This window comes from Tetrao urogallus (assembly GCF_951394365.1).
Source record: "Tetrao urogallus genome assembly, chromosome: 2".
In the NCBI taxonomy this organism is placed as follows: Eukaryota; Metazoa; Chordata; class Aves; order Galliformes; family Phasianidae; genus Tetrao; species Tetrao urogallus.
Window position 1 is genome coordinate 100,511,929 of NC_136814.1, and position 21,600 is coordinate 100,533,528.

A 21,600-nucleotide genomic window follows, 5' to 3' on the forward strand; every position below is an offset into this window, starting at 1 on the left:
CCACGAGGATGAACAGAGTGCTGGAGCATCTCTCCTAGCGTCTCTCCAGGCCGGGCTTGTCTCCCAGGCAGCCTCCTCCAACTTCCCATCGAGATGCCTCTCCTCTGCCCCAGCCTTCCTCCTCCTCCCCCTGCCTGCTCCCCCTCCGTCATTCAGCTTACTTTGCACAGAACCACCTTTCCTCAGCTTTGCAATGCAAAAGGCACTGGGGCTCGGGGCGTTGTTCCGGCAGCTGGGAGCCGTACAGATGTGTTTGTAGAAGGAAGGCAATCCAGCAGATGGCAGTGGCAGACATCTGATGGAGTCCCCGGCAGCGCCCACCTCTCCCCCCCGTGCCTGTGGCAGGCAGCAGAGCAGGACTGGCAGCAGAGCCGTACTGCAGGAAGGCCCAGGAAGGCTACAAGCACGGTGAACAGAAGCACCTGGTAATGGTGCTGGTGCTTTGCTACTACTCTGAGCAGTGAATGCTCCAGAGTTAGGATGCATTGTACATATACATATGCATATATGATATGTCCTCCAGCCCTGGGACCCAGGCTGCCTGCTGGGATGCTGAGCATCCTGTCTGCGGTGGGATTCATGCTCTGCAGGATGACATGCTGGCATTTTGTGGACTGCCTTAGCTTAGCTCAGGTGTTTTTCCTGGTGTTTGATGAATATCAAAAGGAGGAGAAGAGGGAAATGAGAACAGAGCAGAGAGGTGAACCTGGGTCTGAAATACCAAGCCGTAGAAGAGACAGAAGCCCATCAGAGCAGGGACAGTCCTGCAGCCTACACGGCCCTCAGCTGAGGGGCTCCCAATGGAAGGAGAAAAAGAGTTTAATGAGAACCAAAGTGGAAAGGTTGGATGGGGAAGTTGAGGGGGAAGTTTTGGATGCCAGGGAGAAGTTCTTTACAGAGAGAGTGGTGAGGTACTGGAACAGGCTGCCCAGAGAGGCTGTGGAGGCTGTTCCTGGAGGTGGTCAGGATGAAGTCGGATGGGGCTCTGGGCAACCTGAGCTAGTGCCAGATCTGGAGGTTGTGGCCCTGCCTGTGGCAGGAGAGCTGAAACTTGAACTTGGGGTCCCTTCCAACCCAAGCAATTCTATGATTCTATGATACTATGATTCTCTGAAAAGGTGGCAGATGCATCCCTGGCTGGGTGCAGAGGAACAGCCACAGTCACAAAACAAGGAACCCTAACCCAATGGTTATCTGCCACACTGTAAGCACAAAGCTTTAACCTGAGCAGGCTGAGGGGAACAAATGGGATCCAGCTGTGACTTCCAGCATGAGACCTCAAGAAGGAACTTTTCCAGATCCTCCTCGAGATTTTGCTGCTGGGCTTTCCCTGACTCCTGGCCACCAGCATCAGTATCCTATGGGGATGTGACCGAACCGCTGCCTGCTGCCCTCCTGCAGCCCCTACTCCACATCTCCCTCTTAAAACACCAAAGCCCTGATGCATTCACCTATAATGATGCTCCACAGCCTACAGAAAGCAGAGGAAGGGGATGAGGAAGGAACCTGTTTTCCTTACAGCCTCCCTGCTTTATGCCAGAAATTATGATGAAATGTTTATTGATTGCAATGAAATACCGCTGCACTGAGAGCCGAAGCAGCAGTCTGCATGGCTCAGCATTTTAAATCCTTCACCTCAATCTTTTCTTCCAGACAGCACAGCCAGAGGAGCCCGAGGGGCTCTTATAACTTGGACCCATCCCTGGGAGCTGCACCAGAAGCCCTCTGCTGTTGCAGGCTCATCAAGGCACTCCTGACAGCTGCATCCTGCTTTTCCAGACACCCCCCAGCAAGAGCACGGGGTGGGTTGCACGTAACCTAATATCAGCGCCGCGTCATCTTCTATGTTTATTCAGAGAAATCAGATTTTCATACATTAGCGCAGTAGGAAAATCCAGCTTGGGAATTCGTTTGGGGAAGAGAAACGTGCCTGGGACTCCAAGGTTGAGGAATTTAAATCAAAGCCTCTTTCAATAAATGCAACCCATTAAGAGTCTCTCGATTATCTATTTGAATATTTCATATTAAAATGCTACTTAGAAAGTATAAATAAAATTTTCTTCACTTCTGCAAATTAAATTTATCCTCAGCTGAAGTCCATTGAGAGCCACCCCATGGGTGAATTTACCCTACATCTCATTTCTGCTCTGGGGTGTTTTCACAGCAATCTGAGTCATCCAGCGCTCCCAAGCTGAATTAATTCCTGCTGCTTTCCGAACCTCACAGATGATATCCCACAAACAAAGCCACGTCTGTGATTCAGCAAAGCGCTGATTAATATTGAGCAGGAACAAGCTGGCCACTGCTGTTGTCTCCTGGCTGTCACCAGCTGGCTCTCTGGGCTTTCCGGAGACTGCCAGGTGGGTCTGGGGAGAGGCACCGACCCATCGGATGAGACGCAGAAGCCACAAGCAACGGCCGGAGGGTCCCTTCCCCAGGACCAGGAGCCAGCTCCAGCCCAGCAGGCCACGCTGCCCAGCACCAGCTGCTCCTCAGTGCATCTCCAGGTCTTCAGCCTCAGCTATGCTCTCTGCCAAGCCAGTCGTGCTCCCTGGCTTTGGCTCCAGGCTCCTCAGCCCACCCTTGCCCTGTGGGGAAGGTCCTCTCTGCTTTTTGCCCTCCTGCAGGCACTGCTGTGGCTCTCCTGTTGTGCCTTGGCACATGGGCAGATGGTGCCTTCAGGATGATTAATACTCCCAACCCAGTTTGCCAAGAGCCTATTGATTTTCCAGAAGGGTAACAAATTTTCTCCTTATGTACCAGCACTAAGCCTGACATAATTTGCTGTATAGCAGGAGGGAAATCAGCTTTTAGCATGATTTAGGGAGGGTTGTGTTGCATCCAGATACATACCAATATGATCTTTCTCGAGTGCTGTTACATACTGCCTTAATAATTAATTAGAAATAAATAACATTTATGTACGGTGCTAATTTGTAGCTTAGTTAGCAGGGCAGGCTGAATGCCAGGATCAGGTCCTGCTCTGGGCAGAAGGATCCTCGTGAGCCACAGTGAGCAGGGAGTGACCCTGAGCTCTTCTACTGCCCAGGGGGCCTTGAGATCAGGTGTGTGGGCACTCAGAGAAGCACCCATGGTGCTGGCAGTGCGTTAACCCCTTCATTGACAGATTTGGGAAGATCTCCCATCAGAAGAATTTACCAGACGTGATTGCTTGCTTTTTGTCTTAAAGCATTTGGGCTGTGGACAGCCAGCAGTACAAGACCGAGAGCTTGCCACCATCAGCAGCTCCTCCTTCTCTTCTCAGGATGTTCAGCCCTCGTGTTACGAGCTATGCAAACACCTAACAAAAAGAGCTGGTAATCTCATCTCTTGATCCATCAAATCACAGAATCACAGATTCATAGAACATCCTGACCTGGAAGGGACCCATAAGGGTAAAAGAATGGCCTGGGTTGGAGGGGACCTTAAAGATCATCAAGCTCCAGCCCCTGCCATGGGCTGGCTGCCACCCAGCTTAGGCTGCCCAGGGCCCACCCAACCTGGCTTTGAGCCCCTCCAGGGACGGGGCATCCACACCTCCCCTGGGCATCCTCTTCCACTGCCTCACCACTCTCTGAGTAAAATATTTTTTCCTAACATCTAACCTAAATCTCCCCTCTTTTGGTTTAAAGCCATTCCCCCTTGTTCTGTCTCTATCAGACTGTCAGGTCCTCCTCCCGTTTGCAAACTCCCTGAAGGATCATAAAATCCGACTCCTGTCTTTGCACAGGACCACCCAAAATTCAAATCTGAGATGTCTGAGAGCACTGTCCAAACACTCCATGAACTCCGACAGTCTCAGCTGTCCCAGCATCCCCTCACAGGAGAGGTGCTCGTTTCCTCAGTCACCTGGATGGCTCTCCATCGGACTGTCTCCATATGCCCTGGTCTCTGTAAGTGCAGCAGGACCCAGGAGTGAACATCATACTCCACGATATTTTCTTTTTTCAAGGATGTTCATTTCAATATCTGTCTACTTATAAAGCCTTGTCTATCTGGTGATGGCAAGCAAGGTGTCCGGTTTGTAGAAGAGGAAAATAATGAGTATGGTTTGGAGATGCTGAATGCCACTCATTGCTGAGCCCTTTGCTTGGGCCTTGGCTGGGTGCTCATGAACCTTGTGAAGGCTGGAGCACTGGTGTGGCATGGCAGGGGCTGACCAGTTCTTGTAGGACTTAGCTCAGCTGTGTGGGAAGAAGCCTGAGTGCTCTTTCCTGTGGAACAGGGGCAAAGAAAAAGGTCTGAGCATCCTCTCTCATGTTTCAGAGCACTATCAAATGCTGGCAGTTTAGTACCAATGCAGAATATACCGTGTTAGCAGCAGGTCACTGGAAATGTACCTGGACCCATCATCGTTTTTAATAGCTGAGGAGTGCTTCTGTGCAACATTAATTTAAATTTACCCTCCTGCAGAAAACTGGTAGTCAGAGAGCCTTCCGAAAGATGCATTTTTATTAGCTCGCTCTTCTCCATATGGCTGCTGATAAATGTTTATGTAGACTCTTCCTGCCAAAGGCTTTAAACACAGCCACATTTCATTTCCTTCCAGGGGTAAGTGGTGGCAAGCACAAGTCAGTGATGGACTGGGCAGTGGCAGGCAAACCCTGCAGTATCTTCCCATAGCGGTGAGGGAGCATCGCTCAGCCCACAAGCACAGTGGCATGGCATGGGGAGGAACCTGAGAGAGCTGGGGCTGCTCAGCCTGGAGAGGAGAAGGCTCTGGGGAGACCTGATAGTGGTCTTTCAGTATGTAAAGGGAGGCTGTAAGAAAGAAAGACTCTTCAGCGGGGTCTGTTGTGAGAGGACAAGGAGAAATGGTTTCAAACGAAAGGAGGGGAGATTTAGACAGGATATGAAGAAAAAGTTTTTTACAGTAAAGGTGGTGAAGCATTGGCACAGGTTGCTCAGAGAGTTGGTGGATGCCCCATCCCTGCAGACACTCAGGGTCAGGCTGGACGGGGCTCTGAGCACAGCTGGAGCTGTAGGTGTCCCTGCTCGTTGCAGGGAGTTGAACTAGATGACCTTTAAATGTCCCTTCCAACTCAAATGATTTTATGATTCTATGATCTATATAAATATAAATATGTGTTGATGATGCATGTCTGTGACCATGGGAGAACACACTCAGCCTCACTGACAACTGGACCTGGGACAGAGTTGCAGAGCCTCACCTCTGCTGGGCTGCTGGGTTCAGCAGGCTGTAACAACATGCTTTCTTGGGGAGCAGCTGGGTGTGAGCCGAGGGTAGACAGTCTCTGCAAAGACCCCGGATGCCTGAGAGAAAGGATTTGAAGAGAGAAGATTGTTCTTTTTAATGCCTTCAGGCTTGCAAACTCTCTTTTGAATCTGGATGATGACTGGCAGCTAAATCCCCCTTAGTGCTGAGGCACATCCGCCTTGTGACAGCCTGGCTCAGACACACCTGAGCTAACAGAGTTGCTCCCAGTTGCACTGAACTACTCAGAAACCAGTCAGTGGTGATTCACGGATCGGACGTGCCTCTACCAGTCTGTGTCCTAACAGGCACAGCCCCAGGGGTGTGCAGACAGTTACCCCAAATGGGGTCTCACTGACACAGGAGGCAGCTGGCAGACAGCATCTGTTTGGGAACTGAGCACAGGGTTCAAGCTCTGCAGAAGAGTAAGGTCCTGAATACCTCTTGGCCACCAAGTCCTGCCTCCATCCCTCCCCACTGTGAAGTATTGGATCAATCAGCTACACTTACAGCATAAAGGGCAGCGAGAGGCTGAAAACAGTGGGACTGAAAAAGGGTTCACTGGTGTGAACCCTTGGTGTGAGACTGCAATGTCAGCTGACTGCCACATCAGCAGCGCAAAAGGAGTTTCAGTGAGGCACGTGTCCACGAGCAGCAATGAAGCTGAACGAGGAGGATTTAAGGCCTTAATGATTCCTACAATTTAGTTCTGGCAAATAAAGTACCAGTTCTTCTGTCTTTTTATGTGCTCCTCTACGCTGCTTGGAGGGAATACCACAATCCAGCGCCTTATTTCCATCAAAACACAATGACAAAGTACAGCTCTTGTCTCAGTCTGTCATTCTGGGAGTGATTGAGTAGAAACACTCTAAGCTGATGAATTATTTAAAATAGATGCTGTATGTCTCAGGCAATGAATTCAATTAAGTGGCAAAACATTATTATGAAGAAAACTGAGACAGAAGCCTACGAGAATCTGTTTTCATAAAATATAGCACGCTTCCCAGTTCATTATAATTTTGAGTAAATAGATGAATTAGCAGGTAACTGATAGATTGGCTACTAGAAAGGCCTAATATTTACACAGGAAATTAATATTAAATAGAGAATGGTCTTGCTAAGCAAGACGTATTGCCTTCCTTCCAGTCCATTCCAGAAACAAGCAATGAGCAGCCTACCAACAGGAGATAACATGCAGGCTTCTCGTTATTTCAGACTTCTTCCCAAGGCCCTGCACTGTGCACTGTGCATGTCTATTTTCAATATGTCACTCTGCAGGTGAAAGAAAAGCTATCTTTGCACTGGAAATGGAAAATTGCTCTCACGTATTGCCTTATTAGTACTGTGTCATTTTGCTTCGTTTCATGCTTTCCTTCTCTTTCCTTCTTCCTTCTTCTTCTTTCTTTTGAAAGACTTATCATTTATTTGTGTAATTGTTTCACTGACATCGCAAATAAGCTCCCATTTAATTGCAGTGCATAGCATCCTACTCACATATTACAGTTTAAATGTACCCTGCTGTTTTAATTGGACATATGTCTTAACCTGTTGTGGGGAAGAAAGTATTTCATCTTTGAAATAGCCCTGTTGAATGATATATGGACATTCAGTTAATTTCATAGAATCATTAAATGGCTTGTGTTGGAAGGGACCTTAAAGATGATCCAGTTCCAACCCCCTGCTACAGGCAAGATTGCCACCCACCAGCTCAGGCTGCCCAAGGCCCACCCTGACCTTGAACACTTCCAGGGATGGGGCACCCACAGCTCCTCTGGGCAGCAGTGGCAGTGCCTCATCACCCTCTGAGCAAAGAATTTCTTCTTAATGTTCTAACCTAAATCTCTCCACTTTTAGTTAAAGTATTCCCCCTTGTCCTATAACTATCTGGCAGCGTAAAAAGTCATTCCCTCCAGTTACAAGCTCCCTGTAAGTACTGGAAGGCTGCCACGAGATCTCCCCAAAGCCTTCTCTTCTTCAAGCTGAACAAACCCATCTCCCTCAACCTTTCTTCACAGAAGAAGTACTGCAGCCCTCCGACCACCGTCATGGCCCTCCTCTGGACCTGCTCCAACAGCTCTATGCCTTCCTTGTGCTGGGGGCCCCAGGCCTGGACACAGCACTCCAGACGGGGCCTCACAAGGGCAGAGAAAAGGGAAATGCTCCTGTCTCTCTCCCTGCTGGCTGCCCCTCTTTTGTTGCAGCCCAGGACACCGCTGGCCTTCTGGGCTGCAGAAGCACTGCTGGTGTGTGTCCAGCTCTTCATCCACCAGAACCCCCCCGTCCTCCTCCTCAGCACTGCTCTCAATGAGTTCTTCTCTCAGTCTGTACTCAGACCTGGGATTGCTCTGACCTCATTATGTTCACACGGGCCCACTTTTCAAACCCGTGCAGGTCCCTCTGGATGCCATCCCTTCCTGCTGTTTTATCAGCTGCACCACTCTGCTTGGTGTCTTCATCAAACATAAGGAGGATAGTCTCGATCCCACTGCCTTGGTCTGATAAAGGTGCTGAAAGGCACCATCCAAGATGGACCCCAGAGGGACACCACTTGTGACTCACCTCCACTTGGACATACGGCCATTGATCAGCTACTCTTTTCTTGAGCAAAGCACCCTCCGCAAGAAAAAACTCCTTGTTTTCTTGGATTGAAAACAGATTCCAGTCAATACGCTGACCCATATCCTACTAAGCAGCAGGCAGTGTAACTTCAGATTCACCAAAGTGGTTGTGCTTTCCAAGCAGTGGGAGCGCTCAGTGCTTAGCATCTTTGCAAAGTGGTCTTTCTCCATACCCTACATCAGAAGCATATGAAACACCTGTGTTCTTTCACCTATCTGCAGTCTAATCCTCCTCACCCACACATATAAAATGGAAATAACAATTTAAACCTATCTACATAAACACAGCTCTTTGAAATGCACTAATGTATGTCATTGCCTGAATCTGTAGAGCACTTATGCACAGAACACACATCCAAGGAGGAAGGGGAAAACGGTTTTAAATTTGTGTACAATATCAAGTTGCATACAGGGGATTATTACACAGAGGGGAAGAAATCGAGGTGAAAAATTGTCTCTGAAGGGAAAAGGGAAAAGGTGAAGAAAATGAGTCAAGAAAAACAGGAACTCCATGTAGTAGATGGTTCACACTTACTTTAGGCAACAATTTAAGTTTCTCAGTTTGAAAATGGAAATAACACTTTTTTATCACCAAGGGATGGATTCATAATTCAAGTTGAATAGAGCTCAGAGATTCTTTGGAAATGTAAAGCATCATCCTTAAATCATTTGTTACTCAAACCTACTACTAAGAAGTAGCAGCAACCCACTCAATAATACCTGGCCAAGTCTGGCATTTCTATCCACGTTACCATCAATAGACAAATGTTGGTGGGAAGAATGGGCAATTAAAATATGAAGTGTGTATTTTACCAGGTCTGGGAAAACTAGTTTGCTAAGGGTACAGCTGCAGGTTGCATAATCAGCGTAACATTTTGTGTTTAGTCTTGTTTTCCCCTGGGAAACTTTAGACAAGCTGCTGAGTGATGAAACCACCACTAGGTAAGTCAGCGAAAGAAAGTACTGCACTTCCACATTCTCCCAGTTCACAACAGTTATGCCCAATTAGTCCTTTCCCTTTATCAGAGTTTACCTTTGAAATTTTTATGTCCATTTCCTGTTACAGCATCTGCCTCCAAATCCCATAGTTACATTATCTTCTGTCTCCCACACTTGCACCTTTAATGTCAGTCTGTAAATCAGTTTCTTGGGCTGGCAGCAGAGTGCTTCGGGAAGACTTCCCTTCGGGAAGGGAAGAGTATGGAGGTGCACCCGAAGTCGTTCCTTTTTGCCTCGTCTCTGTGCTTCCCTGAGATTCTCTGCTGAGGTTGACAGCATGTTTTAGTCTCTTTCCAAATTGTCAATGACTTGCAAAGCAGAGAGTGTAGCTGTCAGCATTCCTTTTACTTCATGTCTTCAGCCTGCAAGTGCTAAGGAAAGGTAGGAAGATTTAAGATACGCTCAAACCACGGAGATTTCTAAAGAATTTTAGACACTGAAGTCAGGTCTCTTTGCCTCTCTCATTTTAAGGTAAGAATTCTGTTAAGGATCTTAACTCAGAGCCAGGCTGCTTTACCCCACTTCCTTGGGTAAACTTATTTACCTGTGCCTGAAGAAGTACATAGCACTGCCTTCCTTGCACCCTATACAATACATTGCATCCCTAATGCATTCAAGGAACCAAGCCAGGTCAGATCTGTGAATGAATCCTGCGAAGAGTTAGACCTGCTCTGCCAGTCAGAAAGCCACTCCCATTAGCAGGGCAGACACTGGATACATGTGTATGTGAGCGTCTGTGCAGTGATTCTATTCCCTAAGGGCGTCCTTCAAAGAAGTGTATGGAAGGGAGTGCACAGAAGGGAGTGCATACTAGTAAACCTTTTCAGCACAGCTGCTTGCCACCAAAGGAAGTCATGATTACCAGGAAGTCATGATTAGATTCACTGACCTCCATGCACTCATGATTGTCCCAGTCTGCATATATGTCCCTTGACCAAGACAACTCTGTGAAGAACTGTAGCTTGTTCATTTCCATTTCTCAAGACTTGTGCTCAGCTCGAACCTGGAATTGTGTTCTTCAGCCTGCTTTGGAGAAGGAAACAAATCCAACTTTTCAAGTGAGAGACTTAGCAGACTTTCCATCCACATAAATGTTTTTTCCATCTTGTACCACAAAAGCCCTTACAGCACCCACACAGCAGCATCAAAGACATCTACTCACTCTTCCACATAATGAAAACTAAAAACAAAATAATATTTGTGCCTCTTACAAAATTTGGCAGGACCTTTGGCGCTTCTTTCTCCTCTTTTTCTCATTTAATGCACATTGGCTAATTATCTGCAGGGCGGTATCAACACCTTCTTTTGTCCTGGCAGAACACTCCAGGTAAGCATATGCCCCAATCCTGGCTGCTAAAGCTTTTCCTTCTACAGTGTTAATTGGCTCATAGCCCTGAGCAGCTAATTTCTTCCTGATAGCTTCATCATCCCTCAGTTCAATCTTGGTAGCCACCAAAATAATAGGAACCGTGGGGCAGAACAGTTTGATTTCTGGAACCCAGAAGTCAAGGACGTTTTGCTGTGAGTCAGGCCTGTCCACTGAGAAACATATCAAAATAATGTTGGTGTCCTCATAGAACACCGAGCGGAGATTTCGGTAACTGGCTTCATCTTTTCCTGACACGTCAAACAGAAACAGCTTCATCTCCTTCCCATCTTCCTCTATGTCAGTGGCATACGTGTCAAACAGGGTTGGCTCGTAGAATGTGGGGAGCTGACTGCGACGCAGAGCGAAGAGGAGGCACGTCTTACCAGAGCAGTCATCTCCAACTACTGTAAGCTTTCTCCTAGCAGCAGCCATTCCTGCAAAACAAAGATGAAGTACAAAACGAGTTATTCTTCTTTTGTGGATTGTAACAGAGGAGAGGGAATCCCATTCGCTTGGAATTCTTCCCCTTCTTTTTTTCTTTCTATGCTTCTGCCTTACCCTTGTTTCCTGATTTTTGCCCTTTTCATTTTTCTAGCATTAGAATCTTCTGACACTAGGAGCACTTTGCTTTCAATTTTTATTATACATCCAAAAATGAATATGTAAACCAAGTTCGGGCATCACAAGATTCCTGCAGTGTCCTATATTTCTGTTCTGTCTTCTCAAGCATTATTTATGGTCAATATTCAGTCCATAACAGATTTCATTTTCTACACTGAATGCTTTAATTTTGTGAGTGAAATGGAGCACAGAACACTGCACTGAACATCTATGCAAGCTGTCTACATTTTTCCTGCCATTGTCTGCGAGTGGGTTACTACCAATGGTGACAGCTACCCTGCATAAGTCCATGCTGCTTTTGCTCATAGATTAGCTGTCATATGGGAGTTAAGGAGTGTTCTCTCTCTTAATATATTCATGGATATTTTACATGAGATAGAAGTTTTAGACTTACAGGACAGTAATTTCCAGCATCAATCTTCTGTCTTGATATTCCAAATGAGACTGGTTTCTTCAAATATTGTTGCTGCTCACCTTCCTTAGGTCACTGTTTCTGCCCTACAGAGAACTTACCGCCACTCTTCAAATACCGTCACAGTGAACACTGCATTTAAAGGGATGGGTTGATGTTTCTTAATATGGCCAACCAGTCAGCAAAGAGAACCCGATGACACTGTTTTTTAAAGAATCTCACTTTACTGGTAACAAAGTGGAAGTTACACAATTCACGGACACACCATAGCATGTTTGCTTTAGCAGTTTCCTCATTCTCGTTGCAAAAGACTCATCCTGAGTGAGCATTTCAGTATCAAGTTTGCCAAACTGCTTTGAAGGGCTGGGGCTGATGGTACTAGAGAGTAAAAGAGAAGGAGACCAGGAGTCCTGTCAGCCAGACCCTCAGGACCCTCAGACTTTCAGATCTGCTGAGGCATGCCACAGTAATGAACCGCAGAACCAAAAAAGGGATGAGGTGGGATTTCTGGAGATGATCTGGTCCATCATTGTGCTCCACCAGGGTTGAGTTTTGAATACTGACAAGGAAGGAGAGACTACAGTCTCCCTTGGGCAGCCATTTCCAGTGTTTTCTCATCCCCAAAGCAGCAAAATGAGATATATCATCTGGATTGTCTAAAGGGAAAGAACTGTCTAGCGTTACGGATACTATCTTGGACCCTAGAGAGGAAACTGAGCTCCCTGACACCTTGTGAGCATTGGACAAGTCATTTCTCCTATATTCTCTCAGTTTCCCTGGTAGACAAAGACTGCAAGGTGTTTGCATCCACTGAAAACTGAGAACAAAGGGAACCGGAGATGGATTAATTTGGTCTCTCTGCACAGAGAACTGTTAGCAGAGGCATTACTGGCGATGCAGATACTTAACTACTGATGCCCAGTTACGTAGTCAGCACATTTATATCTTAGAGCAACAGACAAGTTCTTCAACTGAGGGTGATTTTTTTTATTACTATCGTTGGAGAGAACGGAGACCAGAAGGCAATCAGTTTCCTATGGTGGTCTAATAGGACAATATTTCCTGCGTCCCATTCAAGTAAAAGTCTGATAATCTTGTCAGAGAAACTTGACAAAATGGAAATCATTCAGTTCTGGCATCTTTACTTACACCCCAGAAGAGCAATGCCAGTGGGTCCTGCAGAGTTCTTTTGGATAATAAAGGCATTTCCTGTTTGGGATGATGTGCTTTCACTTGTGTTTCCATTTTACCCTAAGCAAAAATGCACAGGTCTTCACCTTCTCTTTTTGTGCCTTGGCATTCCAGTTTCTAGGTAGATCAGCCTGGCCTCCTGACTGACTGCACTGATTACAAAGGAATCTGAGAGTTAAATCCAGGTTTTCAGCAGCGACATTAGAAAGCACTGAACAACTCACTTTGACTTGCAACAAGTCAGGTGCTAGACTGAGAGCTGCTCACATTTAACAAGCTCTTACTTCCCTCCCTTCACTAAGAAGCTTTGCATGAGGACTGCAGGATGCTTGTTGCCAGCGTTACAGTACGAGTCAGTATGCCATTACTGGCACACACGGCTCCCTCAGCATGCTATGCCACAGCAGGCAATGTACTTACTTGCCTACTTATTGACAAAAAGGAGAAAGATCACCTTCCCCACTGAGCTTTCATGCTTTTGGTGTAGATTTATACATGACCATAAATTATCTGAGTTACAGACATGCCATTTAGAAAATCTGTTTAGCAGAAAGAACAGGGAGGAGGCATATAATCTGGAAACAATCTCCAGTAACAAACTGAAATTGTCTTCTCAACAATAAAAAAATGCCAATTGGTTTAGATCAAGCAAAAATCCAAAAGGCTGAGTTATAATCTCAAAACCGCTGCACAAGTAATAAAAGCAAAGATGTGGTGTCTTTTTTCTCTTGCTCATGCTTTCTTCGTCAGTCATACAGATGTATGTGGTGCAGCAGAACTAATAAATTCTCTGCTTAGAGACTGTGCTATAGGGGATTACGGGAAGGGAAGTTTCAGTTTGCTTTAAGAAGTATAGCTGAGCATATCATGCAAATTTGATCAGGAAATGTAAAAATTACAACAGAGAGTGGTTACACTTCTTGGAGCCTTCCAGACCACAGCTATGCTTGAGTGCAGAATTGGTCCTGTAAAGAAATCTCTTAGGTGAGAAGAAAGCCCAGAGCCTATTCTCATATTTTTCTTCCCAGGTTTTCCATGTCTGCTTTCTGTACACACCCAGAGAAAGAAGCCTAAGTACTTGAGCAGGTTATTATCCTCTGTGTTCAGTCCCAGGATTGCTGCAGTTCTGTTGCACTCAGAGCACTGTAAAGCTGTTCAGATTCCCCTTTTCCCTGATCTAAGCACGGGAAAGGGAAGGATTCCTATGTACAGCTCTGCTTCTGATCTCCACTGTTCTCAGAACTGACTCTTTTCAGGCTTTTATGTGTGAGCTGAAAAGAGGATTCTCCAGAGAAGAGAAGCATATATAACCGAAAAAAATATAAATTAAGGCCTCCTTGCTCCCACTTAGCTCAGTGCATGTACTACACAGCGCTTCCTGCAACTTCAGTGCAAAATCAAACTGAGGAAATTGATGATGAGGCTTTCTGACATTTATGGGCAGAATCCACTGCAGTGGAACGGTAGCAAATTTACACTAATTATGAAACCCAGGCCATTAATAAGTAACAGGTATTAGGCATTTAAGTCTTAATTAGGGCCCATTGGCTTCAGTATGGAAGACTTTACTAGTGAATGAAGTAAGTTCCAGTAACTGAGTACTGGAACTGTGTCTGCAATTAGAAGAACCCCTGCTGTGGGTATGACTTGGGTTAGTCAGACCTTTTCAGAACATTTCCTGAGCCCAGCTTTGAAGTTGAGATGAGCAGACTGTTTGGATAAGGCCACCCTGTCTTGAAGTCTACAAGAGTTAAGGGGTATGCATGAGGGCTGCTTCAGTTTGCTTTCTGCACGCTGAGGCACACAGATAATTGCTAGCAGCACTCTGAGTGAACAACAGAGCCATGTGCTTTGATATGAATAAGCTACCTATTTCCCTACCTTTCATGGCACAGCACAGAGGAGATGATCAGCATAACTACTCATTGGGGTGGCTCTTTTTTCCTGTTTAATGAAGCGCTGTGCTGACGAAAAGACATCAAATATTCAGCCACGACTCCTCACGCAACCCAAAACTCAAATCACAGATTCATCACAGAATTGTTTGCGTTGGAAGGCAGCATTAAAGGTCATCTCGTCCAACTTCCCTGCAGAGAACAGGGAATAAAAAGGAATAAAAATAAAACCGAATTCAAAAGCATCTTTAGGCAGCACCTCCCACGAGCTGTGAAGCACCCGCAGCTTCTCCTGCAGCCGCCTGGGAGGCAGGCCGGGCTCGGCAGCTCCTGAGCAGCGGGGACGGCGGGCATCCCCAGCAGAGCGGCCACCAGGGGGCACCGAACTCCGGCGAACCGAACCACCGCCACTTCCGAAGAGGTTAAAGGAACTGGAAAACAGCAAAACGCACGAAGGTTTGCATTATTCAGCAAATGAACTACGCTTGTTCATTAAAAGGGCTGTACGTGCTTGTGATATTATAGAGAAAATAGCTACATGCTGCTTGTGCTTTATCATAGAATCACAGAATCATAGAATCGCTCAGGTTGGAAAAGACCTTAAAGATCATCGAGTACAACCACAACCCAACCTTACTACCCGAACTCCAACAACCCTCCGCTAAATCACATCCCTGAGCACCGCATCCAAATGGATTTTAGACACATCCAGGGATGTGACTCAACCACCTTCCTGGGCAGCCTATTCCAGTGCTTAACAACCCTTTCTGTAAAGAAGTTTTTCCTGAAACCCAACCTAAACTTACCCTGTTGCAACTTGAAGCCATTTCCCCTCATCCTGTCACCTGTCCCCAGTGAGAAGAGACCAACCCCGCTCTTGCTGGAAGCACCTTTCAGATATTGGTGGAGAGCCATAAGGTCTCCCCTCTACGTCCTTTTCCCCAGACTAAACGGCCCCAGTTCCTTCAGACTCTCCTCGTGGAAAGGACATGCCAGCATGGGAAAGAAGACTTCAATGCAGGTGACTTCTTTAGGGTTTGGGAAAAGTTTGCAATTGAGAGCAGTGATAATAAATGTGAAGGGATGACGGAAATCAGAAATGGAGCCTGTTGACAGTTCAGAGGTATGTGAAAACACTGTGACTGTGGCCACGCTTTCAGTCTTTTTTTTTCAGTTGAATTTATCAGGTTCACTTCGCATGAAAGGTGCTCTGCAAAGATCAGGTATGCATCCATCCATCTGCAAACAGAGACGTGTTCTTCTGATAGGGAGAAACGGGAATGGCGAAAAATCTCACAGGGGATGAATTATATTTCAGTGCTCAGGGTTAAGTGAACCATTTGCCCTATTAACACATGCCTCCATAACACTCCACTGAAAGTCACAAGCTAAGCAATTTGATTTCCTCAGCGGCGTGTTTGGTTTTTAAGTGGTTGTTTTTAAATACAATTCTCAACAGCAAACACAGCATTCAAATCCCTCATTTTTCTTCTTTCGCTGTCGAGCAAAAGGATTCGGACCCAGCCCCGAGCAGCGAGGTGTTACGTGCTGGGAGACAACACCCAGCCAACAGTGATAGCTTGCACGGCTGGCAGTACCAGGAATGCCAGGCTTTGTGAGCGGTGTGAGCTGTGCGAGCCATCTGCTCGTGCTGAGCCACTCCGGAGCCCTTCAGGAGCAGGGCTGCCTTCGGGAACACCGCGTCGGGGGCTGCCCTGTCGCAGAGCCCCCGCGGGGGCTCGGCACACAGCACCCAGCCCTGCTCCTCAGCTCCTCAGCTCCTCGGCTCTTCAGCTCCTCAGCTCTTCAGCTCCTCAGCTCCACAGCGCAGCCCTGCCGCAGCCCCGCCTCACAACCAGCACCCCCAGCGCACCCCCAGCGCACCCCCTGCCCGCCCTCAGCCGTCCCTCAGCTCGGGGCCCCTCAACCCCGCGGCGCGCCCCCTCCTTTTTCGCGCCCCGCCTCCCGCCCGCAGGGCTCGGCCAATCGTGGCGCTCTCCGCCGACGATGACCTCACTCCCTGCCTTCCCATTGGCTGGCTATATTAGGAAAGTCGGAGAAGCTTTAAATAGCGGCGCCGGCGTTCTGCTTGCGGCAGTGGCGGCGCGGAGGGGCGCGGAGCGGCTCGTCTTTATTTTTTGTTTTACGGTCGGGCCGGCGGCTGCGGCGGTTCCCTCGCGAAGAGTTGGACTGAGCCGGGCGGGACCGGCAGCCGAAGCGTGTCCTCGGAGCAGGGGACGGAGACGCGGTACCAGTTCGGGGAGCCTGCCTGCGCGGGCCCGGCTCGCCACGGTGCCCTGTGAGAAACGAGAAGAAGCGGGAGGCGGCGGCCGCGGGGAGGAGGGCCCTGCCATCGTCCTGCTGCACGGCAAGGCCAGCTTGGCGAGCCTGGCCATGGCTGCCATCCGCAAGAAGCTGGTGGTGGTGGGGGACGGTGCCTGTGGCAAGACTTGCCTCCTCATCGTCTTCAGCAAGGACGAGTTCCCTGAGGTTTATGTGCCCACCGTCTTTGAGAACTACGTGGCCGACATCGAGGTAGACGGCAAGCAGGTGGAGCTGGCCCTGTGGGACACGGCCGGCCAGGAGGACTACGACCGCCTGCGCCCTCTCTCTTACCCAGACACGGATGTGATCCTCATGTGCTTCTCAGTGGACAGCCCGGACTCGCTGGAGAACATCCCGGAGAAGTGGGTGCCCGAAGTCAAGCACTTCTGTCCCAACGTCCCCATCATCCTGGTGGCCAACAAGAAAGACCTGCGCAACGATGAGCACGTGCGCAACGAGCTGGCCCGCATGAAGCAGGAGCCGGTGCGCACTGAGGACGGCCGCGCCATGGCCATCCGCATCCAGGCCTACGACTACCTGGAGTGCTCGGCCAAGACCAAGGAGGGTGTCAGGGAGGTCTTTGAAACCGCCACCCGGGCGGCCTTGCAGAAGCGCTACGGCACTCAGAACGGCTGCATCAATTGCTGCAAGGTCCTATAGGGTGCGGCTGGAGCGCGGCGCTGGGCACGGCGCCTGGTCACCTGTTGGCAGGCGGAGAGGAGCTGGGGCATGCATGTACGCAGCATCTGCCTGTCCCTTCAGCTGGGGGCTGGCAGGGAATGGGGGTGGGGACTAAGGGACGGGGCACGCTCCCTTAGCCGAAAAGGGTTGTGCTGGCTCAGCCGTGGGGACGGAGGGAGGGGGGGAGGGTTGCATGCCCTGAGTCTTGGGAATCGGGTGGGGAGAAGCGTTCTCCCATCACTGGCCCCTTCAAGTTGATTGACTCTCAACAAGAAGCTGCTGAGACTGGACTGAGCAAATATTGCACCCAGCTCTTCGTCTGCGCCCACCACCTGCGGCTCCCAGCTCCCAGGCGGCCTCCTCTCTTTTGCAAGAGGAGAGTGGTGGAGCTGAGATGCTCGAAGGGACTCCTGCCTCCTGTGTGCATGTGCCTCCTCCCAGGCGAGCTGGGGAACAGGCTGCATCTTTTGGCTGCTTGAGGTATCCTAGCGTCTCCTGCGGGTGTTCTGGCCTCAACCTGACCTGCTGTCAAAGTTTGGCCCTGAAGACCTGGACTGGGAGTGGAGGCTCATCCCAAGCAAAGCCTGTATATATCTTACTTTTCTGTCTTGTGCAAACTGGGGTAGTGCAGAGGGTGCTTATTTAAAGTGAGGTGGGGAGGGGGTGCCCAGCTGGGACTTCATTGTGCAGAGGAACGCTTTGCCTGCCATGACTGATGCCTGCTGGTGACACGAGCCTTGAATTGTCTCCAGCTGCAGAAGTCACTGGGTTGGGAAGTAAAGCTGGGCTGCTCCATCCTCCTTGCTGAACACTCCTGATGGATGGGGCAGGGTGAGCAAGGGGGATGGAGTGATATTGCCATATTATGATCTTGGTGCCTGCTCCTTCATTTAGTGTTGTCTTCTGCAAATGCATTGATTTGGATTTATTTAAAAGTTTGTTTTGAAATGAAATGACTTTGCACAACTTGGATTTTTTTAAAATACTCAATGTGCTTGTATCTACATCCAACTGCAGCGTTGGAAGCATTCTTACTCAGTAACCTCATCTGGGCCTTGTTGTAAATTGTGACCAGCACGAGAAATTAAAATTGCTGTATTTCTTTTGCCTTGGAAAAAGACAAAAACACTGTTCCTTACGCATTGAGTACATCAGACTTTAATACTAAAGGGCAGATTAAAGAATTTAGGTTTATTTAAAACTTATTTTCACTGGGTAGCGGACTCAGGTGAAAATAGTACTGCGTTTCTCTGGTTCAGAGAACAAATTTACCTGTTTTGTTTGTTTCCTTCCTCTCCTTCCCTTAACGGTGGTACTGAGACTTTTTTGTTTTTGTTTTGTTTTTAAGAATTTGCCATGGCGAGAACTGAGATGTATATGATGTTTACATAAAAACTATGAACTGTGTATGCAGTTTTTTATGTAAAGTATTAAAAGATTCTATGCTGACTTAAGAGAAAGCGGTGTTGTGATTTCCAGGGCTGCCCTCGGTGGGGCTGGAGCAGTTTCAGCAAGGCACCCCAGTGCTGGTGAGCTAGGTGGGTTTGCCCTGTGCTGACACTGGTATTTTCTCCACTGGTTGACAATACTTTTCGGGCAGCTTTCAGGGACATGGGGGTTCTGTTTCCCTTTGGGAAATCCTACAATCAGTTTTTTGGTCCTAAAACATCTTCTGGTAAAAGAAGAAGAATTGAATCTTTCAATTCGTAGTGTTTCAAGGGCCGCTGTTGTAGTATCATGATGTCATAGAATGTCCTGAGGTGGAAGGGACCTTTCAAAAGGATTGTAGAGAGCTCTGAAGCCAGGTCTTACACAGCCTAATGTTCCACGCAATGCTAATAAGGGATATTAAAAGGAACCTTTGGCACAGGGAACCTTTGCCTTAAACCAGTTGCAACAGCTGCAAAGCCTGCAAGCTCATTAGACTGCAGCAATAAGTCATCTTCTCAACATCCCCAAAGAGAAAACATTAATATTTGTATTTTAAACACTAGGAAATGACTTAGCATTGCGTCTCTGTATAATTAGCTCTACCAATATTTTCCACTGAGGTGCTACGAGGTAATTACATTCATTATTTCAAATTGGACTTTGCCCAAGTTAAGGCTACAGCGTCTTGCCTGGAGGGGAGGAAACTAAGAAAGCACGTTTCAGCTGTAGCTGAGTGTGAGCTTCCCATGCTGTAAGGGAGGGGAGGTGGTCCTGTAGGAGTCCACCTGTTGGGGTCATGGCACGGGATCCCAGCTGGGATCCATTAGCCACACAAGGTGTGCCTCATCCCACTGGCCCTGACTCAGCCCTGCTGAGGTGACCAGGCCTCAGGGCCGGGCTGGGCGTTGGTGTGAGCCAAAGCAGGGGCCCAAGCCTGGGACAGGCTGAGTCGCACGTTGCATTCTGACAGCAGACTGGTTTCCGTGGACCCCAGCTTGTCTTCAGCTGGTCGCACAGCTTCATCCGGTGACCTGCACCTTGCTGTCATCAGGTCCATCAGGTCTCATGTTCCTCTGGTCACCCACCCCGTGTCCACCTGCTCCCACAGCTTGTCTTCTGTAATCCTCTCCCTGGAGGACAGGATGCAGGCAGCAATTAATTAAGTGAAGGCACCAGAAGAAGCTCCACAGCCAACTCATCACACTCTCCGTGTGCACTCAGAGGCTCTTTGCCATGTCCACAGGCCCATGCAGGCATCCCAAGCTGAGGAAAGGTTGCACTCTCCTTCACCCTCTTCAGGCTAAGGTCAGCATGTGCAAAAGGGGTTTCTTCTGGTAGGAGCTCCCCTGGGGAATTTGCCCCGTGGCGATAGCAGCGCATCATTAGCAGCAAATCCTGGAAATGGTTCTGTGACTGTACCATTCTTCCCTTGTGGAAATACACCAACAGCAGCTGGGAAGTAGTCCTTATGTCACACGGAGACTTCAGTTAGAAAGCATTCTCAGTAGGGTGTGCCAAAACGTGGCAAGTCATCTTTGGTGGAGGAAAGCAGTCAGTGAAAATCCCGAGTCGTTTTGGCAGAAGGGGTTGTAATGCCCTCGTTATGCCTTGAACTGAAACACCAGTTTCTTTAAAACTCTCACACTCCCCATACAGCAGTGGGGTTGCATGAGTGTACATGGGAGCAGAATTTGAAGCCATGTCTTCTTATGTGGCTTCTTGGTTTTGCAGCAGTAATGTAATTTAGCTTCGTGTGCCTTACAGTGCGTGGAGTTGCTTGCGAGTCTGGTTTAGCATCTCAGCAAAGAATGGACACAGATTCCATGTAGTAAGAGGAGAAAAAAAAAGTACTTTGAGGACGATTAACTAATTGGTCACCAACTGTACTTCCCTCATGGATTTTATTCCTCCAATGCAGACAAAAAGCCCAGTTTCGTTTTTCAGATTATAGTGAGCTGTACCATGAATGCAGCCAGGTCTTTCTTTGTTGTGCTGCTGATTTTGTACCACCAGGGATAGAAACTGCACTAGCAGCCCGCTGAGCTGAGCTGCTGGAAGGGTGGAGGACAAGGCACGAGTGGGACTCCTACAACTGGGCCGACCACTCCACATCAGGGTGAGGAAGCTTGTGAGCACGGCTGCATCCACAGCATCCCGAGCCCAGCTGCAGTGTATGTGTAAAATCCCCTTCCCATTAAAGGGGACAAAGAGGGTGGGATTTTACCATAAACGCTCTATTCCGTTGCATTCAGGCCATTCATCCTCATCCGCATTCAAGGCCCAGAGGGAGGAATTTGGAAACAAAGTGGGTTTCCTGGTGGGCTCATTTGCATGATAATATTCCTTCCCCTGGGAAGGGGAGGGCGATGGAAGCCTGGGGACCCCCGGGGGCCCTGGATGAGCCTTTTCTCCTTCTCCCAAGATTTTGTGCTGTTTTTTTAGCTTCTGTATCCAAGGAGCTTTGATTGTGTAGTTCTTGCTGCGTGGGGCTCTTCCTGCTGCAGTTTGGGGTGTCCTGCTGCACAGTCTTCTCTGGGGCAGCCTGACCTGCCCCGTGGCAGCTGCTCTTCTCTCAAGGAAAGAAAGTGAGGTTCAGACCAGGACTTTCTGTGTTGTAAATGAACAGCTAACATTAGAGTCATTGAGACATAGAGTTGGAAGGGACATTTAAAGGCCATCTAGTTCAACTCCCTGCAACGAGCAGGGACACCTAGAGCTCCAGCTGTGCTCAGAGCCCCGTCCAGCCTGACCCTGAGTGTCTGCAGGGATGGGGCATCCACCACCTCTCTGGGCAACCTGTGCCAATGCTTCACCACCTTCACTGTAAAACTTCTTCTTCATAT

At 48.3% G+C, this 21,600-nt stretch overlaps 1 protein-coding gene and 1 pseudogene across 2 annotated transcripts; one reads left to right on the top strand and one right to left on the bottom strand.

Annotated features, from left to right (window-relative positions):
• Nucleotides 1-10,039: 10,039 nt before the first annotated feature.
• On the bottom strand, nucleotides 10,040-10,633 carry LOC306958797 (rho-related GTP-binding protein RhoC pseudogene; annotated as a pseudogene). The gene has a single exon. The product of its transcript is annotated as a rho-related GTP-binding protein RhoC pseudogene (transcript).
• A 6,081-nt stretch (nucleotides 10,634-16,714) lies between these two features.
• Nucleotides 16,715-17,305, top strand: LOC306959177 (rho-related GTP-binding protein RhoB; the record flags this gene model as incomplete). Its single annotated transcript, XM_079550893.1, has 1 exon — nucleotides 16,715-17,305. One exon carries the CDS (start codon nucleotides 16,715-16,717, stop codon nucleotides 17,303-17,305), a length of 591 nt encoding a protein of 196 aa, XP_079407019.1.
• Between the last annotated feature and the right edge of the window lie 4,295 nt (nucleotides 17,306-21,600).